Consider the following 27512-nt stretch of genomic DNA (forward strand, 5'->3'; position numbering starts at 1 on the left):
GATATGCAAAAGTGAACAAAGCGTGTGCATGTCTTTTCAGAATTCCAAAATTACATTTTTACTGTGATATGCAAATAGTTTTAAAATTGGCTTTAATCCTAGAAACAATCATGCCTTATTCAGATCAAATCAAATCACAAGTCACTTAAGATGAAACCAATTACTTTGTGAAAACATATCACTGATTTGTATCCCGCTGAAACAAAATTTCAACATTTATTTCCCAAATTAGCTAATGTGTACCGAGAATGTCGGTCCTAATGGAAGAAATGCCGTTTCACAATTGTGAACCTAACTGTTACCAAACAGAGATCTTTCCATAGCTACACGTATAGAAATAAAATTATCCCAAAAACTACAATATTGAAGCCTAGGGCCCATTAACCCATGTGGCTTCATCAGCTACATGCCTGACACATCACAATGCAATTGGTTAGTGAAGCAGTCTGTACCATTGAATGCTGATTTTAGGTATGTTCATCGTTTCAACATTAATAGTGGGGGATGGCAGTGAGGTCATAGTATTTGCATTGGACTTTACGAGAAAGCATTCAGTTATGCATGGGATCTTATAGTACATCATTCCACACACCACCCCGCCCCCCACCCCCAACCAAACCTCCAACCTTCCCTTTAACACTTGGTCCAAGTTTAGACCTTTCTCTAACCTAACTCCATTAGCTTGTCAATTTTACTGAAAATAGCAAAGTTAGGTAAATCAGGTTGTGTAGTGATTTCTTCCTCGAGCTTTCCCCCTATTTGGAGATGCAAGATCACAAGTGCAAGAACAAGTCACTTTCACAGTATTTCTTAAATGCAAAATCTCATGTCAAAGGATAATGCAGCATCTGCAAAGCCGTTGTCCACTGCCTCCCACTGAAGGTGGAGGAGTAACTGGGGCGAAGTAAGCGTGAACCTTGATATCTGGTAGATGGGCCTAGAAACAGTGAAGAAAGCACAAAGCATTTTATACGTGTATTAAGGAAGCAATGTAAAATTAAATGCTGAGCCAGTCTGATTGCCTCTGTGGAGAGAAATTACTTTAAGGTTTGAGATCTTTCATCTGAAACTTACCTGTGCTCCATACTGCAGGGTGTATTCTCACCAAAACTCAATAATCCCATATCTTTACATTACAGACGAGCATACCATTGATCCTTTTCATAGAATTAACATGCTGGTGCAACTAGCTATGATTTGAAAGGACTTTTAGCAATGACTTCAAACTTTAATGCAAACATTTACTTTAACTTAAAAAAAATCCTGTGTTTCCATTCTTTAAACCAAAGTGGATAGTTTCACATTCATCTATATTACTCTCCAGCTGTCATCTTTTTACACCCATATAAAGTGTGAGGTTCATCTTCATTTTTCTATCAATGTGTTAGTGTGTCAGGGTTTCAGTGTGTGTCTTTTGAGTGGATTTAACAATCAACTTGGAGGCAGTTGCTTTTTAAAAAGCTGTGTTCCTGGTGTATAATGGAGTTTTGTTTTACACTGGGACAGTTTTTGTAAGTGAAGCAAGTAAACGGTTGTGCATTAGGCATTCAGTTTAGGTCAGTTCCCCTTCCAGTCTGACTTGGCTAGTCTGCTTAATTCAGGTGGTAATCCAGGATCATTAATTTTAATTTCATACTCTTGTTCCTCAATTTCCTCTTGTTGCCTCAGATTCAGTTTTATCTTTGCTTCTGACTTGGACCACAACAATTCGACTTCTGGATTTTTGACTGCAGGCAATCCATTCCACTCAAAGCAAAGACTTTTTATACTGGCCGGTGACTTTCATACCTAAAAATGTAAAGCAGTGCTCTGATGTTCAGAGCCTGCCTCTTGCAATTTTCAAGAATAAAAGAAAGAATGTTCATTCTGCAAGATTTTCCACTTATGCCAGGAATGGGTCAGCCTAACCATTGCATTGAAAGAACCAGTGGTCCCTTGGAAAAATAGCTTGGGGAACTGTTTTAGTGGATATTTTGAGTCAACATTTTCAGAGACATCATTACCCCTGGAGCAGGTGGGACTTGGACCTGGACTTCGTGATTTAAATAAGGATACTGTCTCTGTGGCACAAACTTAGAAGAATGATCCATGTTCAGTCGCATGTTCTTCTCAGTAATGGTCCTTTGGTAGCAAAGCGATCATTCGGAACAGCTCTTATTTCACAGTCAAGATGATAACTGTCACTCGTTATTGCGGGGGGGGGGGGGGGAGAGAGAAAGAATGTTCTTTCCCCAGAAATGTCTTCAATTTTAAAAAAACCTTTATTTGGTACTGACTAGTAATTACAATATTAACCTTATCGCAGAATGACAGAACATAGAACTATCAAAAAACTGAATGAAATTGGGTCACTGGATCATAAACAGATTTTTAAAGGTACATACTCCCTTGACTAAGTTATTTGGATGAAAAATAATCATCCAGTAAAAAGAAACTTGAATTAGGAACTCTGTTTTAGATTTTTTTAGGCACATTAGCCAAATTTTTGAATAATTTAGAACTGGAATGCTCAACATTACATATTCTTCTAATAATTTATTTGGCACAGCTCTTTAAAGCATATCATGAGAGTACAGTTAATGTTTTAAAAGACATTTACATGAATAAGAAATGTTTGGAGGGGTACGGGGACTAGTTTAGTTTGGGGTTATGGTTGGCATGGACTTAATTCCAGTGTTGACATAGCCACTTCTTCAATTATTAATGCAGTTAGGATTACGAAGCTGTGTCAAGAACCGGTCTCTTATTCTAAACAGCTTGACTATAACATTGATTCAATCAATAAAGGAAAACAAAGACGGGATTGCCAGTTCAGGCATCAAAATCAGGGTTGAATCAACAAATCTAGTGCCAAACATCATATTTGTGTTATCTACTATCTTTGATGTTAGTTCAATCTACTCAAATCAGGAACTGACTCCTGTACACTAATGAAACTGCAGTTAGATATGGTGGATGATGGAACACCATTATTAAATGCTTATTCTTAGCAATGATCACAACAGATCACCATTATCAGGGAATATTTCTAACTTGTATATCAAAGAACTACAGATGCTGGAGATCTAAACGAAAACAAATTGCTAGCGAAATATAGAAAGTCTGGCAGCATCGATAGGAAGTAAGTAGAGTTAACTTTTAAAAATATCAAGAAATTCATTTTGAAGAAGAGAACTTATTATACTGCCCAACTACACTAGATCATAGCAGATTTGATTATCCAAATAAATTTTAGAAGAACCAATCGATTTCAAAGTTCATTGAATGGAAATGTTGCCTATTCTAATCCTGTCCATTTTGCATATCTCTAACTCTAATTTCTAGTCCACATATTCAATATTGACATAAATGTGACTTTCCTTTTCCTCATTTGCTGTCACTTCTAATTAGAATTCCTTTCCAATTTCTCCCTGTTTTATAGACAATAGGTGCAGGAGTAGGCCATTCAGCCCTTTGAGCCAGCACCACCATTCATTATGATCATGGCTGATCATCCACAATCAGTATCCTGTTCCTGCCTTATCCTCATAACCCTTGATTCCACTATCTTTAAGAGGTCTATCTATCTCTTTCTTGAAAGTATCCAGAGACTTGGCCTCCACTGCCTTCTGGGGCAGAGCATTCCATATTATCCTCAACTCTGTTCTAAATAGCCTACCTCTTATTTTTAAACTGTGTCCTCTGGTTCTGGACTCGCCCATCAGCAGAAACATGCTTCCGGCCTCCAGAGTGTCCAATCCCTTAATAATCTTACACATCTCAATTAGATCCCCTCTCATCCTTCTAAACTCAAGTGTATACAAGCCCAGTCGCTCCAACCTTTCGACATATGATAGTCCCGCCATTCCAGAAATTGACCTTGTGAACCTACGCTGTGCACTCTCAATTGCCAGAATGTCCTTCCTCAGATTTGGAGACCAAAACTGCACACAATGCTCCAGGTGCGGTCTCACCAGGGCTCTGTACAGCTGCAGAAGGACCTCTTTGCTCCTATACTCAATTCCTCTTATTATGAAGGTCAGCATGCCATTAGCTTTCTTCACTGCCTGCTGTACCTGCATGCTTGCTTTCATTGACTGATGTACAATAACACCCAGATCTCATACTTCCCCTTTACCTAACTTGACTCCATTTAGACAGTAATCTGCCTTCCTGTTCTTGCCACTCACCTAGCCTGTCCAAGTCACCCTGTATTCTCATAACATCCTCCTCACATTTCACCCTGCCACCCAGCTTTGTATCATCAGCGAATTTGCTAATGACCTTCCAATGTCTCTCTCATGGTGACTTCAGAAAATCTATTATTCCATATAACTGTTCAATATAATCTCCTCTGACCTGCTGTCTACATAAGTGTACTACTAACAAGGGTGATTGGATGGTAAGAAACTCATTTGTCACTTCAGATTCAATTAGTGCCAAAATAAACTTCTCATTGGCCTACTTAGAACAGATGGACAATCAAATCAAACTTGCCTGGTCAATGTGGTCAGTACATTAGTAGGCTTTCAATTTACCACTCATCCCGAGCACTAAGGTTCAATCTGGTACACATGGTTAGTGAAAATGAAGTTCAGCCAAAGTTGTTCTTTACCCTTATTCTTTTGATTCCTGCACGAGTGACTTGCTGACAGTCATACAATTCTATTCTCTCCAGGTTGTGACAGTTCTTCAAATGTTCAAGTGTCACATCAGTGATGAGGGGACAATTGTCCAATTCTACAACCTGAAGTCTTTCATGGCCACAGGGACTGTTGCTTAAATGACGGATACCATCATCTGTAATCAGTTCACAGTGAGATAAACTCTGCAAGACAAAAATAACTAAAAATGTGATTCATGTTACAAACAGAATTGATGAAATATCAACAACCTTTATTTTCTTGGATTGCAAAAGAATAATTGCTAAAGGTGTTACTTCACAGAGAGTAGTAAGGGAATGGAACGCTTTGCCTGCAACGGTAGTAGATTCGCCAACTTTAGGTACATTTAAGTCGTCATTGGATAAACATATGGATGTACATGGAATAGTGTAAGTTAGATGGGCTTCAGATTGGTATGACAGGTCGGCACAACATCAAGGGCCGAAGGGCCTGTACTGTGCTGTAATGTTCTATGTTCTGTGTTCACAAATATATGTCTTTAAGAATCATAGAATGTTTACTGCACCCTCCCGTTCCTTAGAACGACCATTCACCACCGCCATCTGTTCCTTGTCACTCAGCCAACACCTTTTGCAATATCTTCAACTTGACTGACACTTTATTCTATTATATAATACTATTTCAACTTTTTTTGATGTCCATATACACTGTCTTACCCGTATTGGCTCTATCTTACTTCAGATCAAGTGAGTTAAACATACTCGTATAGTACAAAAACAGACCTTTGATCCAACTCACCCATTCCAAAGGAGTTTCCCCAAACTAAACTGGACTTAATTTCCTGCATTTGGCCCATATCCCTGTAAACCTTTCCAACTCATGTACCTGGCCTAGTGTTTTAAATGCAACTGTACCTGCTTTGCATTTAATAGGTACATACTGGCTTTCCTTCATTAATCCATATTGTCTAATTGACTTAAATTTTCCATGATTATCGTTTTTAAGAGCTTTAACTCTTCCTGGCTACTCTGTAGTGGAATGATTTGTCATTATACTCTTGATTAATAAAGTGTGCATTTACTTCTGCAATTCTTCAATCCTCTGTTTCAATCCTAGTGTCGAAGGAAGACGGGAAAGTTGTGGCCAGCACCTCTTCAATTTTTCTTAATTACTTCCCACAGTACCCTTTGATGTATCACACCAGGTCCTGGTGACTTAACAACATTAAGTGCAGTCAACCTATCTGAAACCTCTATCAAACTTCAGTTCATCCTTGTATTTACTAAGAATTTGGCATCTTCATCCTTTTTGAAAATAGATGCAAACCACTCTACCTCACCATGTCCTCTGCTTCCACATATAAATCCTTTTACAACTCAGACTCGACTGATTTTCTCACTATTTTACTAGTTATAGGTCTGTACAACACTTTCAGGTTTCTTGTGTTGGCTATCATCACTTCTCAATCTCTCTTTTGCTCATTTTTCACTTCCCCTACTAATCTTTCACACAGCTTGCTTTCTTGCAACATCCACCTGACAGGATACACACTTTATTTATGTTCCATTATCAAAGGATCTTAGATTTGTTCATCCTACATTTGTCTTCAACTGGTAATTTAAAAACCTCACCTTCCAAAAGCTTAATGAGGCCAAACTAGGAAAAATTAGTGAGCAAGGGTCACCAGACCCAAAACATTAACTCTGATCTTCTCTACACAGATGCTGCCAGACCTCCTGAGCTTTTCCAGCAACTTCTGTTTTTGTTCCTGATTTACAGCATCCACATTTCTTTCAGTTTTTATTTAGGAAGAATTAGTATTTCAAGCATTGTTAGCATGTTTGCAAAGCCTGTCGTCCATAACAATGATTTGTATTATATAGCATTTTTAACCATGAAAAGTATTGCATTGTTTTTGTAGAGAAATCAAAAACCAAATCAAAACCAGAAAAATGCTGGAAAGTTAGGCAGCATCTGCCCAAGAGGGAACAGTTAACATTTCAGGTCTGGGTAACCATGCATCAAAACTAGGAAAAATTACAGCTTAAATGTGTTTTGACAAAAGGGTGCATGGGACAAGGCAAAAAAATAGCTCCCTAACAGGGTGGAAGACCATAACATGTGTCTTTCAGGGCCAAAGGAAATGAAACAAAAAGTTGCGCTAGAGCTGGAATGGAATGAAAAATAATCAAAACAAGGAGGAGAAAAAAAAACAAAACAAAAAGGTGACAGAAGTTTAGAGTCTGAAATTACTGAAATCAATGTTGAGTCTAGGAAGATGTTAAATGCCTAGTTGAAAGAGGAGGTGCTAACCCACATCAGAGCTTATTTCAGCCTCAGTGGACCAGTACAATCACAGAAGAGAATGCCTGACAGCAAGATGTAGAGGTAAAATAACAGGTCACCAGACTTTCAGGATCATGCTTGCAGACAAAATGGATATGTTCCACAAGGTGGTCACCCAACCTGCATTAGCTCTCTTCAATGTTGGGAGACCTTGTGAATGGCAATACAGTAGACTGAAATTACAACAGGTGGATCATTGCTTCATCTGGAAGGTGTGTTTGGGCCTTCAGTGAGGAGAGAGGTATGAAAGTATATGATCAAATTCGACAGAAACAGAAAACAAAGGCAGAAAAAGGGTACATAAACAAAGCAAATAGAAATCCTGCTACAGATTTCTTTCAATCAATATTTCGCCCGCCCTACCTTATCACATAACTTGCCTTTTGCCCTTTGTCCCTTTCTAGCTTGCCCTATTTATGTATAAAAGGTTACAAATGTGAAATGTTTACTCAGCATTCATCTCTAGATAGATGCAGCGAGATCTGGTTATTTCCAGCAGTTTGTTTTTATTTCCAAAGGATCATGGTTCAGTTAGTTTGAGAAGCAACAAATATATTTCAAACAAACAAATGAATCTTACTCTCAAATATTCCAACATTGCAAGACCAGACTTACATGCAAACAACTGCCTATTGGTATCATCACTGGACCGTTAACTCAGACTCAAGTCATGTTCTGGACCGAAATTCGAATCCTGCCATGGCAGGTGGTGAAATTTGAATTCACTAACGATTTGGAATTGTATCTGATGACTACCTTGAATCCATTGTCGATAGTTAGGAAAAAAAACCTATCTGGTTCACTATATCTTTTAGGGAAGTTGCTGTCCTCAACTGGTCTGGCCTTAGTTCCACAGCAATGTGGTTGCCCCCTAACTGTTCTCTGGGCAATTAGGCTTGCGCAACAAATCCTGGCCTGGTCTGTGACACCCTTATCCAATAAATTTAAAAAAGATTCAACACTTCAGGAATGTATAAAACATATATAAATATAGCACTTTGAACATAGTGCAATGTGGATGTGAGTTTGCTCGCTGAGCTGGAAGGTTAGTTTTCAGATGTTTCATCACCATTCTAGGTAACATCATCAGTGAGCCTCCGGTGAAGCGCTGGTGTTATGTCCTGCTTTCTATTTATCTGGTTAGGTTTCCTTGGGTTGGTGATGTCATTTCCTGCATTGGTGGAAGAAATGACATCACCAATCCAAGGAAACCTAAACAGATAAATAGAAAGCAGGACATAACACCAGCGCTTCACCGGAGGCTCACTGATGATGTTACCTAGAATGGTGATGAAACATCTGGAAACTAACCTTTCAGTTCAGCGAGCAAACTCACATCCAGAAACTCAACCTGAGCTACAAATCTTCTCAAAACTCAATAGTGAAATGTTTGAAGTCACTTCACAGGGACCTTGCTGTTGTAGTTTATATTGAAGATTTAGTCTCGAATGTGGGAAGTTGATCAATAGCTTTGCGAATGATACGCAAACAGTTGGAATGGTAAACAGTGAGGAAGAAAGCCTTAAATTACAAGAGAATATAGATAAACTGGTCAGATAATCTATGGCAAATTGAATTCAACCAAGATAAATGTCGGCAGGTTAAACAAGGTAATGCAATACAGAACAAATGGTAGGACCCTGGGGATCACAGAGGGTCAAAAAGACCTTACAGTGCAAGTCCGTCTATTCCAGTAGCAGGACAGGGAAAGTGGTTGAGATGACATATGGGATACTTTTCTTATTGGCTGAGACTGTGTTTAAAAGCAGGGTAGTCATGCTGGAACTGTATAAAAAGATGACTAGCTCACACCTAGAGTACTGTGTGCAATTCTTGAATCCACGTTTTAGGAGGGATATGATTGCACTGGAGCTTTAGAAGAATATTGCCTAGGTTGGACAGTTGTAGTCATTAAGAGAGACTGGATAGACTTGGTTTTCCTTGGAGCAGAGGAGACTATGCAGGGACATAACTAAGATGTGCAGAATTGTGAGGGCATAGACAGCATGGAACTTTCTTTCCTTGGTAGAGGAAAGAATGATAGATTTAAAGTAAGGGGCAGAAGATCTAGATGGGCTGAAAGGAAATTCATTTTGCCCAGAAAGTGGAATTCACTGCCTGAAGAGGGTAGCTGAAGCAAAAACTCTCAAAATATTAATACTATTTAGATATCCATTCCTTTGATTTCTTATAAAGGATACCAAAATCTTTGAAATTAAAACCTCGACATTTATTAGCATGCATCAATCTTGTAATGTTGCTGCAAGACCTCAGCTTAATGAAAACCTGCCTGTGTAAAGCTGTCAATAAAAATAAACTGAATTAACCGTAGTACCTTGTAAAGCATAAGGTCTGTTACAAAACAGAAGGCAGATTTAACTGATAGCAGCTGCACCCTCCAGTCACCTGCGATGAATTGTCCTGCACAAATTACCCATACCTGGGGTGACTGTGAACATGCAGTCTACTTCAATATAATTCTGGATAAAATTTTAAACTGATCATTACACGGTCCCTTTCAGTGTTCTTTTAATAGGTTTAAGTAGAGTGATCAAACTATTTATGTAACCTCAAGAAAACTTACTTTCTTCTGATTTTCACCACCTGATGACATTAATATTTGTCTTGTGCTGATTTAAAAAAATCAGGCTTTATGAATGGAATTCAATAATGTGTTGACAAATCCACTGACTTCCTAAAAATTAGTCTCAACGTGCTCCATGTCAACTTTCATTTGTGCCTTTTTCATAGATTTACTGAACAAGCTAGGTATCTCACCGGAAACCAGATCACTTAAAATATGCTTACTGCAGTTATTTTACAGGGAATGGCAAATCTTTTCAGCAATCTGAATGCATTGTCAAACGTAAAGGAGGCAGCATTTTTACATTCCTTAAGCTTGGATCAATCTTCATTACTTAAATTGAGAGAACATTTAAACCAATCTATTCCTCATGCTTTTGAAATGCAAAAACTGAAAACAAATGCCAATATAATTTTTCTGGATGATTCATTGTTTTCAAACCATTCCTCAAAATGCATCAAGAGTCAGCCTCTGCTTCTCTACGCAACTGGAGCTTTCAACTCAGAGTTCCATAGAGTCTTAACTGACCAAAACATTAACTCTTCTCTCCAGAGATGCTGCCAGACCTGATGAGTTTCTCTAGCACTCAAAAACAAATTCAATAGTTACAGTACTTGTTTTCATCGCTGCCTCTCTGCTTACGTAGTCCATCAAAATGATACTTACAAATCAGAGCTGAAAGTACCCATCAAGTGTTCCTTGGGTATTCTGGAATTTACTCGGAATTCTGTTCAAATTCTGTTATAATAGTCTGATTTGCTGAAGGTGTTTTTACATTATTTTGTCGATCTTTATTGTTCACATCATATTGACAAAAGCTTGTCATACATCGACCATTTTGAAATCATAGCCTTCTATCCGAATGCATTGTGGCATGGTTTAGCAGCTGCTCTTCTCAAGACCGCAAGAAACTACAGAGAGTCCTAAAAAAAGCCCAGCCCATCATGCAAACCAGCCTTCCATCCATTGACTCCATCTATACTTCCGACTGCCTCAGGTAAAACAACCAACATAAATCAAAGACCCCTCTCCCACCTCGGTTATATCCTTTCCCAACCTATTCTGTCGGGCCCGAAGATATAAAAGTTTGTATACGCTTATGAATAGATCCAAGAACAGCTTCTTCTGTTATCAGACTTTTGAAAGGACCTCAAACGTTCATTCTGATCTCTCTCTCTCTGGCTATAACACTATTCTGCACTCTGTTCTGCTACACTGCTGGTACAATCTGCACAAATTGCATGGAAAATACTATTCACTGTACCTCAGTTCATGACAATAATAAATCAATTAGTTATTCTTTGCATCACCACAGAATCTCATTTGTTCCAAGACGACTCAAGAAATTGCTTCCCAAAAAATATTTCAAGATCTCAGTCTGATCCAACAGAATCTGACTCTTAAGATGTGAACATCGGTTAAAGCTCGCAGCTCGTCCTTAGCACTTATCAATATAGGAGGAGGCGGTGTAGTAGTAGTCAGAGGAGCCCATCAAGCCTATGCAATAAGACAGTGGCTCATCTGATGATATAATATCACAGCCCATCTCTCAATAACTGTTTGTACCCTTGCCTTCCAATAATCTCCCTCTGCCTGAAAAATATTCCAAGACTCTGCTTCCACTGCCATTTCAGGGAGAGAGTTCTAAATGCTAATGTCTGTCTGAAAAAACGTTCTCCTCATCTGTTTTAAATGGGCAATCCCTTCTTTTTAAACTGTGAACACCACCTCCTAGGTCCAGATTCTTCCTCAAAAGGAAACCTCCTTTCCATAACCAACCTATCAAGACTCCTCAGGGTTTCTCAAACCACACCATATTCTTACATACTCCAGTGGATACAAGGCTGGCTGGTCCAACTTTTTCTCACCTATTCCAGGTATTAGTTTAGTATATTTTCTCTGAACTGCTTCCAATGCACTAACATCCTTCCTTAAATAAGGTGACCAATACTGTACCAACACTGTGAGTGGTCTCAGTGTTCTTTGTAGTTGAAGCATAACCATCTCCAGTGTTTGCATTCAATTCCCCTCACAATAAACAATAACATTCTATGAGTTTTCAAAATTACTTGCCCTACCTGCAAACTAATCTTGTGTTTTGTGCACAAGGAAACCTCAGTCCTTCTATCTCAGGGGATCTGCAATCTCTCACCATTTAGATAACCGGCCTCTTTATTCTTCTTGCCAAAATGAAAGATTTCCTACAATATACTTAATTTGTAATTTGACCTTTGGGTACTCACTTAACCCATGTCTTTTTAAAGCTGCCTTATGACCTCTTCATAACTAACTTTTCTATTTTCTTTTAATTAAATCCTTCATTTAGGTTTGGCTGGCTGGGCCAGCATTTATTATCCAACCCTAGCTGCCCTTGAGAAATTGTTGATGAGCTGCCTTCTTGAATTGCTACAGCAAATTTAGTTACCCTACTTTTGGTCCCTTTATCCATGTAATTCATAACACAATCCAGTAATATAAATACAGTTATTGTTTGTACAGTGATCACCAACTTCAACTTGATATGCCACTTTCACATAATTTGTTAACCACGGAAAAACGATCTGTTTTTCAAAATCAATTAAAGACTTGCCATGATTCATAGGTATTTGCACCTTGTTTCATCTTTAGAACAGAGAAAATTTTTGTCCACATATTCAGTTCATTATTCTCATTCATCTTTCAGTTCAGGCTCTGAATATTGAAGATAAACTCTACCCTGACATTTAAACTCACTTTCTGCTATTTTTCACAATGGCTTCTGGATTGTAGTTTTCGGATTTTTTTTCAGCTTCGAACTTTAACCTCAGGCAACCACCTTCAGTTACAATGTTCTACTTCAGAAAGCAAATTGCTGAAGGATAGAATTAGAGATAATCTTTCACTTATTTCATTTAGAGGTGAACAGTTCCTCACCCAAAGATAAAACATTTATATTGAATGAGAAGTGATTCCTGATTGATTGGTAATTGGACTATAGTAGAGGCATTTTCATTGAAAATGCACCAGCTAGATGATGACTGATAGCTTTCAAACTTTATATAAATTTTAAACCAAGCAGGTTGACTCTTCTCAAGCCATTGCCCTACAAAATGAACCACAGAACAGCTGTCAGCTATTATAATCGGTGAGCGTGCATAAATGCACACTTCCTCACCTAACAAGAAAACAGTCTTAGCCCGGTGTCCATTTATACAGGACTCAAGGTGAATGCACAATTAATATACAGTTCAATACAATTGATATCATTGCCAATCACACTGATGTATTCTCACCTGTGGCAAACCAAGAAGTCAAACCCCCTTTGCATTTAAAGCTTAAGACATAGTGAAATAATATAGCAGAGACAGAGAATCACAGAATCCCTACAATGTGGAAGCAGGCCATTCGGTTTATCAAGTCCACACTAAGCAGTATGCACCCAGACCCAGCACTCTACCCTACCCTATGTCTGTAACTCTACATTTCTCACGACTAACTCACCTAGCCAGCATATTCCCGGACACAACTGGCAATTTAGCCCAGCCAATCTACCTGACCTAAAATACACATGGAAATTATTTAGAAACTAAAATATGGTAGCATCTGTTGATTTTTTTCCTTGAAAAATACATGTTTTAAAAATATTTTAAAGCATGGATTTGTCATTATAATGGAAAAATTGAAAATCAATAAATAACAAACATTGTCAAAGACTGCAATGCTAATTATAAAGTTAGAAACAGTTACACTTCAGGTAACAAAGGTCCAATGTTTGCCTGAAATTGATGACAGAAACTTTAGAACTTCAGTGTTTAACTGCACATGGAGACAGCAGAATGGAACAACTGACAGTTTAAATACCATATTACCTCAAAATCATGGCCTATTCATGAGTTGCTTATACACTATGAGCAATGATCTGATCCAGTTTGCTACTATTCCAGAGAATGGGTTCAATGCATCCTACTTCAAAAATCTAGCTTGCATTGTAAACAAATGAGTTGGGCCCACTTACAAGGTTGCCAATTAGACCAATCTTACAGCATGTGGAAGTGCAAGAATCTCAACATTTATATTCACATATACTGGATGATACATGTATTAATCCACAGTGACCTGTTCTTTGCAGTCAGAAACTCAACAATACAACAGCTGACAGCTGTTCTGTGGTTCATTTTGTAGGACAACGGCTCGACAAGAGTCAACCTGCTTGGTTTAAAATTTATATAAAGTTTGAAAGCCAGTCATCATCTAGCTGGTGCATTTTCAATGAAAATGCCTCTACTATAGTCCAATTACCAATCAATCAATCAATCAAGAATCACTTCTCATACAATATAAAAATGTTGTTTTATCTGGTGAATTGTCCTGAGATGCATGACAAAAAACTTTGACAAAGTATGTCATTTTTTGTATAAACTACATAAATTGAGAGAATGAGGGGTTGAAGTCACAACAAAAGCCTAAAATTATGATTTTCTTCAATGAAGAACATTCTCTGATCACATTTTTGAAGTAGAACAAACTGAAAAAAATGTCTTGATCACATTGCTTCTGACAAATTTTATATTGTGAACACTTCAACCAAACACTTCAATTAGCTATAATTAAATTGAGTCTCAACATTCAGACATTTTGGAATTTGGTCTGAAAACACAAAGCAAAATTAAGCTCTTCCTGCTTTTTTTTTGCTTTATTTTACAGAGTTTAATCACAATTGATAACTTAAGGGCTACACAATAGGCTCCACTTTATTTAAATTTGCCCCTTTAATTTCTACTATGTAACTATTTACAGTGTACCCGAAAGCAATTAATGTATGAAGTATATGTTGCCTGAAAACACTTCCAGGTTTTTAGCAATCCGAGTTACTTTCTATGGAAATCTTACCAAAGGGAAGCTAGGTATTACTTGAACTAGAACTTAATAGTTTAATTTGTTGAAACACTTAGCCACAGAAAAAATAAAGTTGTTTCAATTAAACTCAGCAACTGACTTCAGAACGGGTACGGTGATGGCCAATTTGACAAAGGAAACAGTGTGACACCAAGACTTCTGAAATTCCTCAGATGAAGTACTGCACAAAACACTGATTTACCGGTTGAAGTCAACATTTGTCCGAAATGAATTGTGGCTGTAGATTAGTAATTGTTAAAGGGACCAGGTAGGAGGTAATTTTAGATTTAGAGTAGTATACTAAGTAGGGTGACCAAGGGCTTGGTATTGTAGTTGAATAGGTCCTCATTCCTCCTGTGGCCATCTGCCACAAATCTATCCATCTTCAAATTCAAAAGTGAAACTACTGAATATCTAATGCAAACTACCTCTCTATTCTGTCCTGCACCAGATATGTTGTCGTTAAGAGTGTTTTGCTATCAGGCCCTTAATGTCTATTCCAACATTCAAGGACATCTATGACCCAATATAACATGACCATCTTTCACATTTTCCTTAATAACTTCAGGCAAAAATTAATGTTTAAAATTTAACAACTGATCTACCATCAACTGAAAGCAAAGTGACAAAAACTCATCTTCATATGAAAAACTTCACCACTGGACATCTCAAGCATTTCACAGCCTATGAAGTTTTTAAGAATGTAGGCATTTTGTATATAGTAAGCTCCTACAAACACCAAATCTGTTTCTTTTTGTAATGTTGATCAGGGCAACGGGGACAACACCCCAGATTCTGTTAAAAAATGATGCAATGGATATCTTAGATATTTTATTTCAATCTCAGAGCAGTTAGGGCCTTAGTTTAGTGTTTCATACAAAAGACAGCACCTCCAACAGTGCCGCATTCCCTCAATAAAGTCTTGATTTTTGTGTTCAAACCCCTAAGTAGGGCTTGAACCTAGAACTTTCTGACGGAAGAGGAGACTGCACTCCCAACTAAGCCTGGCAGCTGTTGGTGGAAAATAAAGAATTTCAAACTTCTACCATTTCACCCTTTTACCTTTGTGTAAGAAATGCTCCCTATTTCACTCCTGAAAAATCTGGCACTAATTGTCTTTTTAGATTGCACCTCTATTTTAGACTCCCAACCAGAAATAATGCAATTACACTCAATATCTTGATGAAAACACCCCTTAAAACTTCTACATGTAGGGAATGATCCTAACATGTAATTTCTCCACGTAGCTAAACCCTCGAACTCCAGCTATCAACCAAGACAATATATCCTCCAGCAAGTGGTGACTGCTATTCACAGTATTCCAGACATGGTCTCATAGGAGTTGTGTATAATTGAAGTGTGTCTTAACACTCACATTCTCTCCATTAGATACAAAGACCAGCATTTTGATGCATTTGATTATTTTCTGTACCAAGTCATGACATCTTAATAATCCATGAATCTGGATGCTCTAACCTTCATTTCATCTGGACCCTCTATTTCAGTCATCTTTAGGTCTTAAGTAGATGACTACACATTTGCCCACTCGAAATCCATTTGCCATAGTCTTTCCTGTTAAATTAATTTTTCTTTTTGTAATATATACTTACTTCTGTATCATCATATTTGCATCATGTGCAAATCCAGATACATGGCTTTCTATCTCTTCATCCAAAGTGATAATAAATTTTATGAATAAATGAGACCTCAACAAAGATCCATGCAGAACAATACAACTGACTAGGGCACAAGTACATGCCATTACCTTTACACCAATTCAGTCATCCAAGTAGAATTCTCATCCTTAAGGGTTCTAGACTAATTCTGCATATTAAGTTGGAGCACTTCCCATTGATCCTCTTGTTGAATTAGCCATTAAACTGACTTGCTCACTTCATTGTGAACAGTTTCTGTTTCAACATACTGAAGTCAGCCTTACCAAAACTGCGAATCTTCACAGTCATATCCAAATACTAGGTTGAAATTAATCATATTTTTAATCATTATTAGATAAAGGATCAGACTTCAGTTGATAACAAAATATAGTGAATTGCTGAAAAATTTCAACGTGATTGTCTCCCTTTTTGGTTTTACGATATTTGTTTTAGAAAATTATCCCAAACACAAATTCACTATTTTCAAATGTGCTGACCGACTTATCTCAATTTACATGAATGTTAGTTTTAATCAGGGATTCTATCTTTGCTAATGGTTGTCTACACTCTAATTTCCACAATCTAACATTGTACTGACTCCCACTACAGTCTTAAATCCTTTACTAATTCTACCCAGCCATCCACTGCTTGTGCTTGTTAGATCCTCTTTTATCGTTAAAGTAATTGAGGATAAAATTATTAAGGCTACTCTGTCACCTCTACCCCTTCCCTGGTACAATTTATATTATGGTATATATTTAGTTCCCAGCATTGCCTGTATTCTAGCCAAGTATCAGGAGTGACTAATATGTCTTACCTTCAAAGCTAAAATTGAATTAGAAACCAATTTTCTTTTTATTTTCAATTTATTTGTATAAAGCACACGTATTGAATCAGAGAATGATTACTGCACAGCAGCAGCTCTCTGCAAAAGCAACTCACCTCATCTTACTCCCCTGTCTTACCCTTACAGCCCTGCATATGGAAACTTGACTGTTGCACTTCAACAGATGGAAGATTAATAAACTGAAGAATTAATTTAGGTTTTCTTTTGCTCAGCATTTTTATAAATTTTCTCTCAAGAAAAAGGTTTGTCAGCAGCCAAATACCATGAGGCTTCATCAGGAACTCCAGTAACTGAATACTAATTGAAAGTTAGTATTTTCACAAACGAATTACCCATTACATCAAAAGCTTTTGTTTTTCTGTTACAGTCAGTAACAATCCATTGTACATCTGTGTTTTCCATATAAAGTATGAATCTTACATTTTTCTATAGTTAATCTTAATTGCAAGTCCAGAGCTGGTCTAGTTAATCTGATTAGATGATTTCTCGAAATCAGTAAAGTGCTCACAAAAACAAATTCTGTTAGCACGGAATCAACAGCTTAGTCAACTATTTTAATACATTTAGTCTTATGAGTACCAATTCATACAAATTGTTTATATATTTGGGCTGCACATAAATATTTATAATGCTTGAACAGAAATAAAAAGGCCAATTTCCAGCTTGTCTATTTTAAAAGCCAAGTGCGAGACAAAACAATTCCAGACCCAATTCAAGACTGGATAAATTTATGTTAAGTGGTGGTGGCCGAAAAATAAAAATTACAATTGAATAGATAATAACAAATTTTATTCCTTCTAGACCACAGAAGACAAATGATTCAATTGCAATAGTTAACCACTCACCAGTGCTTCTAACCTAGGACAATGAATGGACAACTGAATCAACGTGTTGTCTGTTATCTGTTGGAAGAGAGAGGAGAATAGTTATTAAACCTACCAAAATGAGAATAAAATAGAGAACAGTCTTCTGGCAACCCATTTACATGTATTAATTGCTCCTCCATGCAACAACATATTGGAACAATAGAATATTCATTTTTCAGCAGAGGGGTTCATCAATAGCATCAATTTCTCTTTTTATTAATACAACTGGAAAATTTATAGAATCATGCAGGATGGAAACGGACCCTTCAGTCTGACTCCTTTACGCTGACCAAACTAAACTAGTCCCATTTGTCTGCATTTGGCCCATATCCCTCTAAACCTTTCATATTCATATACCTGTCCAAGTATCTTTTGGATATTGTAACCGTTCCGGAATCTACTACTTCCTCTCGCAGCTCATTCTATATATGATCCACCCTCTATAAATTTAGAGGCACTAGAACTGGGTTGAATGAAAATTAGGAAGATGCATCTTCTGGCAGGCTACAATCTCAAAACATTTTAGAAAGGAGATTTCAGTCTAACTTGAAGAATTTTCTTTAATACAGTTTGAAAATATCCAACTCATGAATTGAAGAAATAAGTATGATCACCTACGAAAATTATTTTTTAAAAAGTGCAAACAAGAAACTACTTTGAGCTATAAAAATACACAGAATTGTGTTCGGGAAAGAACTCTTGCATTGTACGGATGAGTTCTGAAAAGTTCAACTGTTTCTGGAACATGGGAGTCGGTCATTCAGCCCTCAAGGCTTGCTCACGGTTCATTAATTCATGAATCACCAGTACTCCAATTCCAAATCATGTGATGACCTTGAAAACGCAGTTTTTTAACACTTCAAATTGGCTTAGCGTGTAACCTTTTCATGGATAATTCTTGATTTCTACTGTTTTCTGATTTCAAACTGCCTGCCTCTAATATCAAGGTCACATCTCCTTGGGATCCTCGATAGATAGAGTTTCTCTGCATCTCCCTTTCATCCTGTAAAACACCAGTTATTTTTAATTCACTCGTGGAATGTTGGCATTGCTGACTTTGTCCCTAGTTGTCCTTTAAAAGATGATGGTGAGCTGCCTTCTTGAACTGCTACAGTCGATGTGCTGCAGGTAGATCCACAATGCAATGAAGATTTTCATCCAGCAATACACAAGGAACAGTGATATATTTCAAGTCAGGATGGTGAGTGGGCTTGAAGGGGAACTTGCAGGTGGTGGTGTTTCCAACTATCTACTGTCTTTATCCTTCTAGATGGCAGTGGTCCTCATTTGAAAGGTGTTGTCTAAGGAGTCTTGGTGAATTTCTGAAGTGTATCTAGTTTTTTGAGAAGGTGACCAAACAGGTAGATGAGAGTAAACCGGTTGATGTGGTGTATATGGATTTCAGCAAGGCGTTCGATAAGGTTCCCCACAGTAGGCTATTGTACAAAATGCGGAGGAATGGGATTGTGGGAGATATAGCAGTTTGGATCAGAAATTGGCTTGCTGAAAGAAGACAGAGGGTGGTAGTTGATGGGAAATGTTCATCCTGGAGACCAGTTACTAGTGGTGTACCGCAAGGGTCAGTGTTGGGTCCACTGCTGTTTGTCATTTTTATAAATGACCTGGATGAGGGCGTAGAAGGATGGGTTAGTAAATTTGCAGACGACACTAAGGTCGATGGAGTTGTGGATAGTGACGAAGGATGCTGTAGGTTGCAGAGAGACATAGAGAAGCTGCAGAACTGGGCTGAGAGGTGGCAAATAGAGTTTAATGCAGACAAGTGTGAGGTGATGCACATTGGTAGGAGTAACCGGAAGGCAAAGTACAGGGCTAATGATAAGATTCTTGGTCGTGTAGATGAGCAGAGAGATCTCGGTGTCCATGTACACAGATCTTTGAAAGTCGCCACCCAGGTTGACAGGGCTGTTAAGAAGGCATACAGTGTTTTAGCTTTTATCAATAGAGGGATCGAGTTCCGGAACCAAGAGGTTATGCTGCAGCTGTACAAAACTCTGGTGCGGCCGCACTTGGAGTATTGCGTACAGTTCTGGTCACCGCATTATAAGAAGGATGTGGAAGCTTTGCAAAAGGGTGCAGAGGAGATTTACTAGGATGTTGCCTGGTATGGAGGGAAGGTCTTACGAGGAAAAGCTGAGGGACTCGAAGCTGTTTTCATTAGAGAGAAGAAGGTTGAGAGGTGACTTAATTGAAACATATAAAATAATCAGAGGGTTAGATAGGGTGGATAGGGAGAGCCTTTTTCCTAGGATAGTGACAGTGAGCACGAGGGGGCATAGCTTTAAATTGAGGGGTGAAAGATACAGGGCAGATGTCAGAGGTGGTTTATTTACTCAGATAGTAGTAAGGGTATGGAACGCTTTGCCAGCAACGGTAGTAGATCCACCAACTTTAGGTACATTTAAGTCGTCATTGGATAAGCACATGGACATACATGGAATAGTGTAGGTTAGGTGGGCTTGAGATCGGTATGACAGGTCGGCACAACATTGAGGGCCGAAGGGCCTGTACTGTGCTGTAATGTTCTACTTTCTATCTTAAGATGGTACAAACCTCTGCTACTGAACATCAGTGTTGTAGAGAGTGGATGTTTGCAGATGTGGTGCCAATCAAATAGTGAGATTTTTCCTGGATGGTTTCATCCTTAAGTATTGTTGGAACTGCACCCATCCAGGCAATTAGGTCACACCTCTTGTATACTCAAGAGAATAGAAGTTCATGTTTATACAAAACACATCCTCACAATTTAACACCAAGTCATGTATCATTTTGATGAATTTGAACAAAATGCACAGTCGGCCTCAATATGTAATAGCTCAGGCATATTTTACCGTATAGAACCATGTGCGATTCTACAGGTAGATTTTTTCAAAATTCCTGGACAACTCAAGCATAACTTTCTCCTCTTTGTATTTCAGGTCATTCAAGATGAAGCTCAACATTATTAGTCTTTTTGATTGCTTCCTATAGTTGGCTTTCTGATTTGTGGACGCGGGCATCAGAATCCCCTTGCCCTTCCTTTCCAACTATTTGGAACAACATGATTTGTCTTCAATCTAAAAAGTGGATGACTTCTTATTACTCTAGGTTGGCTTCCATTGATCATACTTTTGCCCACTCTCTGTTCATATCTTTTTGTAACTTCCTTTTCCAATATGCACTACTCATTGTGCTTCCCAGCTTATCATCTATTAACTTAAAAAAAGCCAATAACCTAGTACACACACTTTGAGAATTCAGTTGCTATTTCCCACCAAAGTACCATTTATGCCTCCTCTCCATCACCTACTTACCAAACACGTTTTTAAAATTGGGCTGTCAATTCACATTGTTAGCTATTGTTTCTCATACAAATTCTTTTAAATGCTTTCTGGAAATTCTGTTATGATTTGACAAGTGCGCTGGAAAATCAAGCCCCTGTGCACGAGTCATACCAAACGTGTACATGTCTTCCAATGTACACGTCCACTGCAAAAATGTATCTTCATAATAGGTAGGAAAACCACGTATCAACTAAGTTACTATGCAGGATTAAAGTGCATCATCCTTTATCCTCAACATATACACACAAAGATGACATAGCTCTGCTGTGCTATTATGAATGAGGAAAAAATACAGGCTAAGTATTTTGACAAATACTAGGCACCAAGTCTTTTCTCAATTTCTCGTCATATTGGATAATATTTAAACAGAGACAGAGCCCTCTCAATGCCTTAAGTGAACTAGTTTTCACCATGCTTCATAGACAGTGCATTCCAAACCAGAAGCACTCAATGTGTTTAAAAAAAAGGTTCACTCTCGCCTCATGTTTCCCTTTATTCCCCACTGCCGAACCACTTTAAATCTGTGCCCTCTGGAAGTGGGTCATTTCACTGGGAGGAGATGGGAAAATAGTTTCTCCCTCCCTACCGTGGCAAAATACCCTATGATTTTGAAAACTTCCATGAAGTCTGTCCTCAGCCTTCTCCTCTGAGAAAAACTACACTAACATCTCCAAACACTCCTCATTACGAAGTTTCTCTGGATCAACTTTCATCATCCCCTTCTGCAGCCGCTTTAATATATTCACACCCTTCCTAAAGTATGACGGCCAAAACAGTACACAACATTCCAATTACATCTAACCAGTGTCCAACGCAAGTTCAGAATAAAGTGCCAACTCTTGTACTTGCTGCCCCTACTGATGACAGCTAGAATAGTGTATATCGTTTTAAGATAGCTCTTTCCACTTGCCTTGATATCGGAACCCTTTCTTTATCCAAACGAAAATGGTTTAGATGCTGGTATGCTGGGACAATTTTGAAGTTTGCATAAACGATACAAAACTTGGAGAGCTGCACTGAGGACAGTGCAAGATTTCCAAAAGACATTGACAAGCTGGACAACTCATTTTTCATAATGTACGCGCACACACTCCTAAGTCTCTGTCCCTGCACACTATAACAGTACCTTCTATTTCAGGCCAACTCTCCATGTTCTTTGTACCAAAATGTATCATACCCTGTAGTTCTCTACAATGAAATTCCATTTATTCACCCACTTCACTAGCTTTTCCGTCATCTTTTTACAATTGTTGTGCTTATAGAAGATTTTGAGATTCATTGCATGGTAGCTGCCAGTTTTTTCTTCCATAATCCATCTTTGCTTCTCTCATTTGTTTTCCACCTCCCTTCGAAACCTTCTGTATTCAGCTTGGTTCTAGGTGCCTGCATCACCGACACCTGTCACAACCACACTTTATTTTCCTTCTATCTCTTCCATCATCCTTCCAACTTTCTTTCGAAGAATTTCCAAAAGCGACGTTTTTGGCAAAGAGTACAATTATCTCGGGACAGCAATGTTATGGAAAGAAATAAAGCTACTCACCCACAGTATAAACAGCTTTCAAGGAGAAACAGTGAGGGACAATCGTAGGGTCTCTCATCGTCTTCCAAAAATCCCTAATCGGGATGGACTCTTGGTGGGAAATTGTGAAAACACTATATACATGGACAATATGTAGAGGAATTGGGTTAAAGCAGTAGAAAATCATGGCAGGGTCTAGGCCCAAAAGGTCAGCATTTGTGCTCCTAAGATGCTGCTTGGTCTGCTGTGTTCATCCAGTTCCACACTTTGTTATCTCAGAAAATCATGTTGCACATGTTTAAGCACAAAATGTGATCCTTACTGCCATTCAGTACCATCTTGCACAAACAAAAACAAAATTTGCTGATTAGTTTTGTGCAGCTGCATAGGATATTTCCTGTAAATGATAGCTCAAATGCAACCAGATACACATGAAACATCAAACAGAAAAGAAATTCTTACCAGAATACACTCTTCCAGATCCATCTTTTCAAGTTCATGACAATTCTAAATCAAAATTGAAAAATATAATTTTAATACTACATCCAATGCAAATGATGCATTTGCCTAAACTATACAGATCTTAATGTATGTAAAAAAAAGTGTAGTATGTTCACTAATATTGTTCAACTAAACCATATTGCAACATATATTGGTAGTAACACCAGAAAAACAGAGCCAAGATCAAGACCAAAGGATACATTTGTTATGTGATTGAGCTGCAAAGGAGAAGTTACATCAAACATAGCCTATTGTTCACACTTTTGAGCTCTTTGAATGGTTCTGGTCCTTGTCCTTGTCCTTGTCCTTTTATTTTATTCTGCAAAAGGAAGGGACTGAGCCAGTATTTACTGCTACCCCTCGTTACCCTTGATAAAGTGGTGAGGTGCAACATTCTTCATACAATATAAAGAGGTTAGAAGCATTGGCAAGGTTCACTGTGGCTTTAAGATTCTACAGTCAAGAAAGCACACCAAATCCTCTACTTTCTCAGAAGACTGAGGAAATCTGGCGTGTCCCTAATGATTCCTAGCAATGATTATAGATGCACCATAGTAAGCATCACTAGACAATAGACATTAGACAATAGGTGCAGGAGTAGGCCATTCGGCCCTTCGAGCCAGCACCACAACTCATTATGATCACAGCTGATCATCCATAATCAGTATCCTGATCCTGCCTTATCCCCATAAGCCTTGATTCCACTATCTTTAAGAGGTCTATCCATCTCTTTCTTCAAAGTATCCAGAGACTTGGCCTCCACGGCTTTCTGGGGCAGAGCATTCCATATATCCACCACTCTCTGGGTGAAGTTTTTCCTCAACTCTGTTCTAAATGGCCTACCCTTTATTTTTAAACTGTGTCCTCTGGTTCTGGACTCACCCATCAGCAGAAACATGCTTCCTGCCTCCAGAGTGTTCAATCCCTTAATAATCTTACACGTCTCAATCAGATCCCCTCTCATCCTTCTAAACGCAAGTGTATACAAGCCCAGTCACTCCAAACTTTCAACATATGATAGTCCCGCCATTCCGGGAATTTACCTTGTGAACCTATGCTGCACTCCCTTAATATCCTTCCTCAAATTTGGAGACCAAAACTGCACACAATACTCCATTTGCGGTCTCATCCTATCGGATTCCATCACAGCTTGGTATGGCAAATGGTCTGCCCAGAACCACGAGAAATTAGAGAGCTGTGAACACAGCCCAATCCATGATAAATAAAGCATCCTTCCACAGACAGTCTACATATTCTGCTGCATTGGCAAAGCAGTCAACATAATCCAAGACTAGCGGGTTTTGAGAAGATTTGTAGCTCAGGTTGAGGTTCTGGATGTGAGTTTGCTCGCTGAGCTGGAAGGTTAGTTTTCAGACGTTTCGTCACCATTCTAGGTAACATCAATGAGCCTCCGACGAAGCGCTGGTGTTATGTCCCGCTTTCTATTTATCTGTTTATGTTTCCTTGGGTTGGTGATGTCATTTCCTGTTCTTTTTCTCAGAGGAGGGTAGATTGGCTCCAAATCTATATGTTTGTTGATGGAGTTCCGGTTGGAATGCCATGCTTCTAGGAATTCTCGTGCGTGTCTCTGTTTGGCGTGGCCTAGGACGGATGTGTTGTCCCAAATCAAAGTGGTGTCCTTCCTCATCTGGATGTAAGGATACGAGTGATAGTGGGTCATGTCGTTTTGTGGCTAGTTGATGTTCATGTATCCTGGTGGCTAGCTTTCTGCCTGTTTGTCCAATGTAGTGTTTGTCACAGTTCTTGCAAGGTATTTTGTAGATGACGTTTGATTTGTTTGTTGTCTGTATAGGGTCTTTTAAGTTCATTAGCTGCTGTTTTAGTGTGTTGGTGGGTTTGTGGGCTACCCTGATGCCAAGAGGTCCGAGTAGTCTGGCAGTCATTTCGGAAATGTCTTTGATGTAGGGGAGAGTGGTTCTGGTTTCTGGGCCCGTTTTGTCTGTTTGTTTGGGTTTGTTGCTGAGAAATCGGTGAACTGTGTTCATAGGGTACCCATTCTTTTTGAATACGCTGTATAGGTGATTTTCTTCTGCTCTGCGTAGTTCCTTTGTGCTGCAGTGTGTGGTGGCTCGTTGGAATAATGTTCTCATGTAGCTTCGTTTGTGGGTGTTGGGATGGTTGCTCCTGTAGTTCAGTATTTGGTCCGTATGTGTTGTTTTCCTGTAGACGCTGGTTTGAAGTTCCCCACTGGCTGTTCGCTCTACTGTGACATCTAGGAATGGCAGTTTGTTGTTGTTTTCCTCCTCTTTTGTGAATGTTATGCCAGTAAAGGTATTATTGATGGTCTTGAAAGTTTCCTCTAATTTGTTTTGTTTCGTGATGACAAAGGTGTCATCCACGTAGCGGACCCAAAGTTTGGGTTGGATGATTGGCAGAGCTGTTTGTTTGAGTCTCTGCATTAATGTCTCTGCTAAGAACCCTGATATCGGAGATCCCATGGGTGTACCGTTGGTTTGTCTGTGGGTTTTGTTATTGAAAGTGAAGTGGGTGGCTTACTCAAAAAACTTCAAAAATCTGGAGAATTAAACAAGACAGACTTCCAAAAAATGAAACCAGATGGATCCAACACACCACGCTTCTACGGACTACCAAAAATTCACAAACTAGGAGCCGCCCTCAGACCCATAGTGTCGCTACCTGGAACACCAACCTACAGATTAGCCAAGGAACTACACCAAAGACAAAAACACACAGTAGAAGACTCCCGCCACTCCATTCACTCCACCCAAGAATTCCTGAACACCAAGATAGAAGAGGATGAAATAATGGTCGCCTTTGATATAACAGCCCTGTTCACATCCATCAAAATCAACCTGGCCAAAGAAACACTGACTACACTATTAGAAGAACCGAAGACACATACACCAGACACCACCAAACTCATCAGCAAGGACATCATCAAGCTAGTGGACCTATGCCTCACCACCCACTTCACTTTCAATAACAAAACCTACAGACAAACCAACGGTACACCCATGGGATCTCCGATATCAGGGTTCTTAGCAGAGGCAGTAATGCAGAGACTCGAACAAACAGCTCTGCCAATCATCCAACCCAAACTTTGGGTCCGCTACGTGGATGACACCTTTGTCATCATGAAACAAAACAAATTAGAGGAAACCTTCAAGACCATCAATAATACCCATAACTGGCATAACATTCACAAAAGAGGAGGAAAACAACAACAAAATGCCATTCCTAGATGTCACAGTGGAGCGAACAGTCAATGGGGAACTTCACACCAGCGTCTACAGGAAAACAACACAGACGGACCAAATACTGAACTACAGGAGCAACCATCCCAACACCCACAAGCGAAGCTACATGAGAACATTATTCCAACGAGCCACCACACACTGCAGCACAGAGGAATTACGCAGAGCAGAGAAAAATCACCTATACAGCGTATTCAAAAAGAATGGGTAGTCAATGAACACAGCCCACCGATTACTCAGCAACAAACCCAAACAAACAGACAAAACTGGCCCAGAAACCAGAACCACTCTCCCCTACATCAAAGACATTTCCAAAATGATTGCCAAACTACTCGGACCTCTTGGCATCAGGGTAGCCCACAAACCCACCAACACACTAAAACAGCAGCTAATGAACTTAAAAGACCCTATACAGACAACAAGCAAAATGAACGTCATCTACAAAATACCTTGCAAGAACTGTGACAAACGCTACATTGGACAAACAGGCAGAAAGCTAGCCACCAGAATACATGAACATCAACTAGCCACAAAACGACATGACCCACTATCACTCGTATCCTTACATACAGATGAGGAAGGACACCACTTTGATTGGGACAACACATCCATCCTAGGACACGCCAAACAGAGACACGCACGAGAATTCTTAGAAGCATGGCATTCCAACCGGAACTCCATCAACAAACATATAGATTTGGAGCCAATCTACCATCCTCTGAGAAAAAGAACAAGAAATGACATCACCAACACAGGAAGTGACATCACCAACCCAAGGAAGCCTAACCAGATAAATAGAAAGCGGGACATAACACCAGCGCTTCGTCGGAGGCTCACTGATGATGTTACCTAGAATGGTGATGAAATGTCTGAAAACTAACCTTCCAGCTCAGCGAGCAAACTCACATCCATAATCCAAGACCCCTCCTACCCCATTTATACTCTCTTCCATTGGGTAGAAGATTGAAACATTTGAAGAAAAGTACCAACAGATTCAAGAACAGCTTTGTCCATGATCAGACTTATGAACGGACGTCTCACACATTAGAGTTGGCCTTTCTCTGCACCATCTCTGTAGCTGTGACACTATAATCTGCATTCTGTTCTACTACCCTGATGTAGTATGAAAAGCAAG

The 27512-nt window shown here is 38.9% G+C and overlaps 1 protein-coding gene across 1 annotated transcript in view; it reads right to left on the minus strand.

Moving 5' to 3' along the window:
- Positions 1–592: 592 nt before the first annotated feature.
- fbxl2 (F-box and leucine-rich repeat protein 2) overlaps positions 593–27512 on the minus strand; it is a 131159-nt gene continuing 104239 nt past the window's right edge. Inside the window, exons 12-15 of the mRNA XM_059645817.1 lie at positions 23103–23147; positions 17757–17813; positions 4595–4807; positions 593–937 (exon numbers count right to left, since the gene is read on the minus strand). Coding sequence (XP_059501800.1) covers positions 830–937; positions 4595–4807; positions 17757–17813; positions 23103–23147 — 423 coding nt within the window. The 3' untranslated portion in view covers positions 593–829. The remainder of the gene's footprint in view (positions 938–4594; positions 4808–17756; positions 17814–23102; positions 23148–27512) is intronic.

This window comes from Stegostoma tigrinum, chromosome 5, assembly GCF_030684315.1.
Source record: "Stegostoma tigrinum isolate sSteTig4 chromosome 5, sSteTig4.hap1, whole genome shotgun sequence".
NCBI lineage: Eukaryota > Metazoa > Chordata > Chondrichthyes > Orectolobiformes > Stegostomatidae > Stegostoma > Stegostoma tigrinum.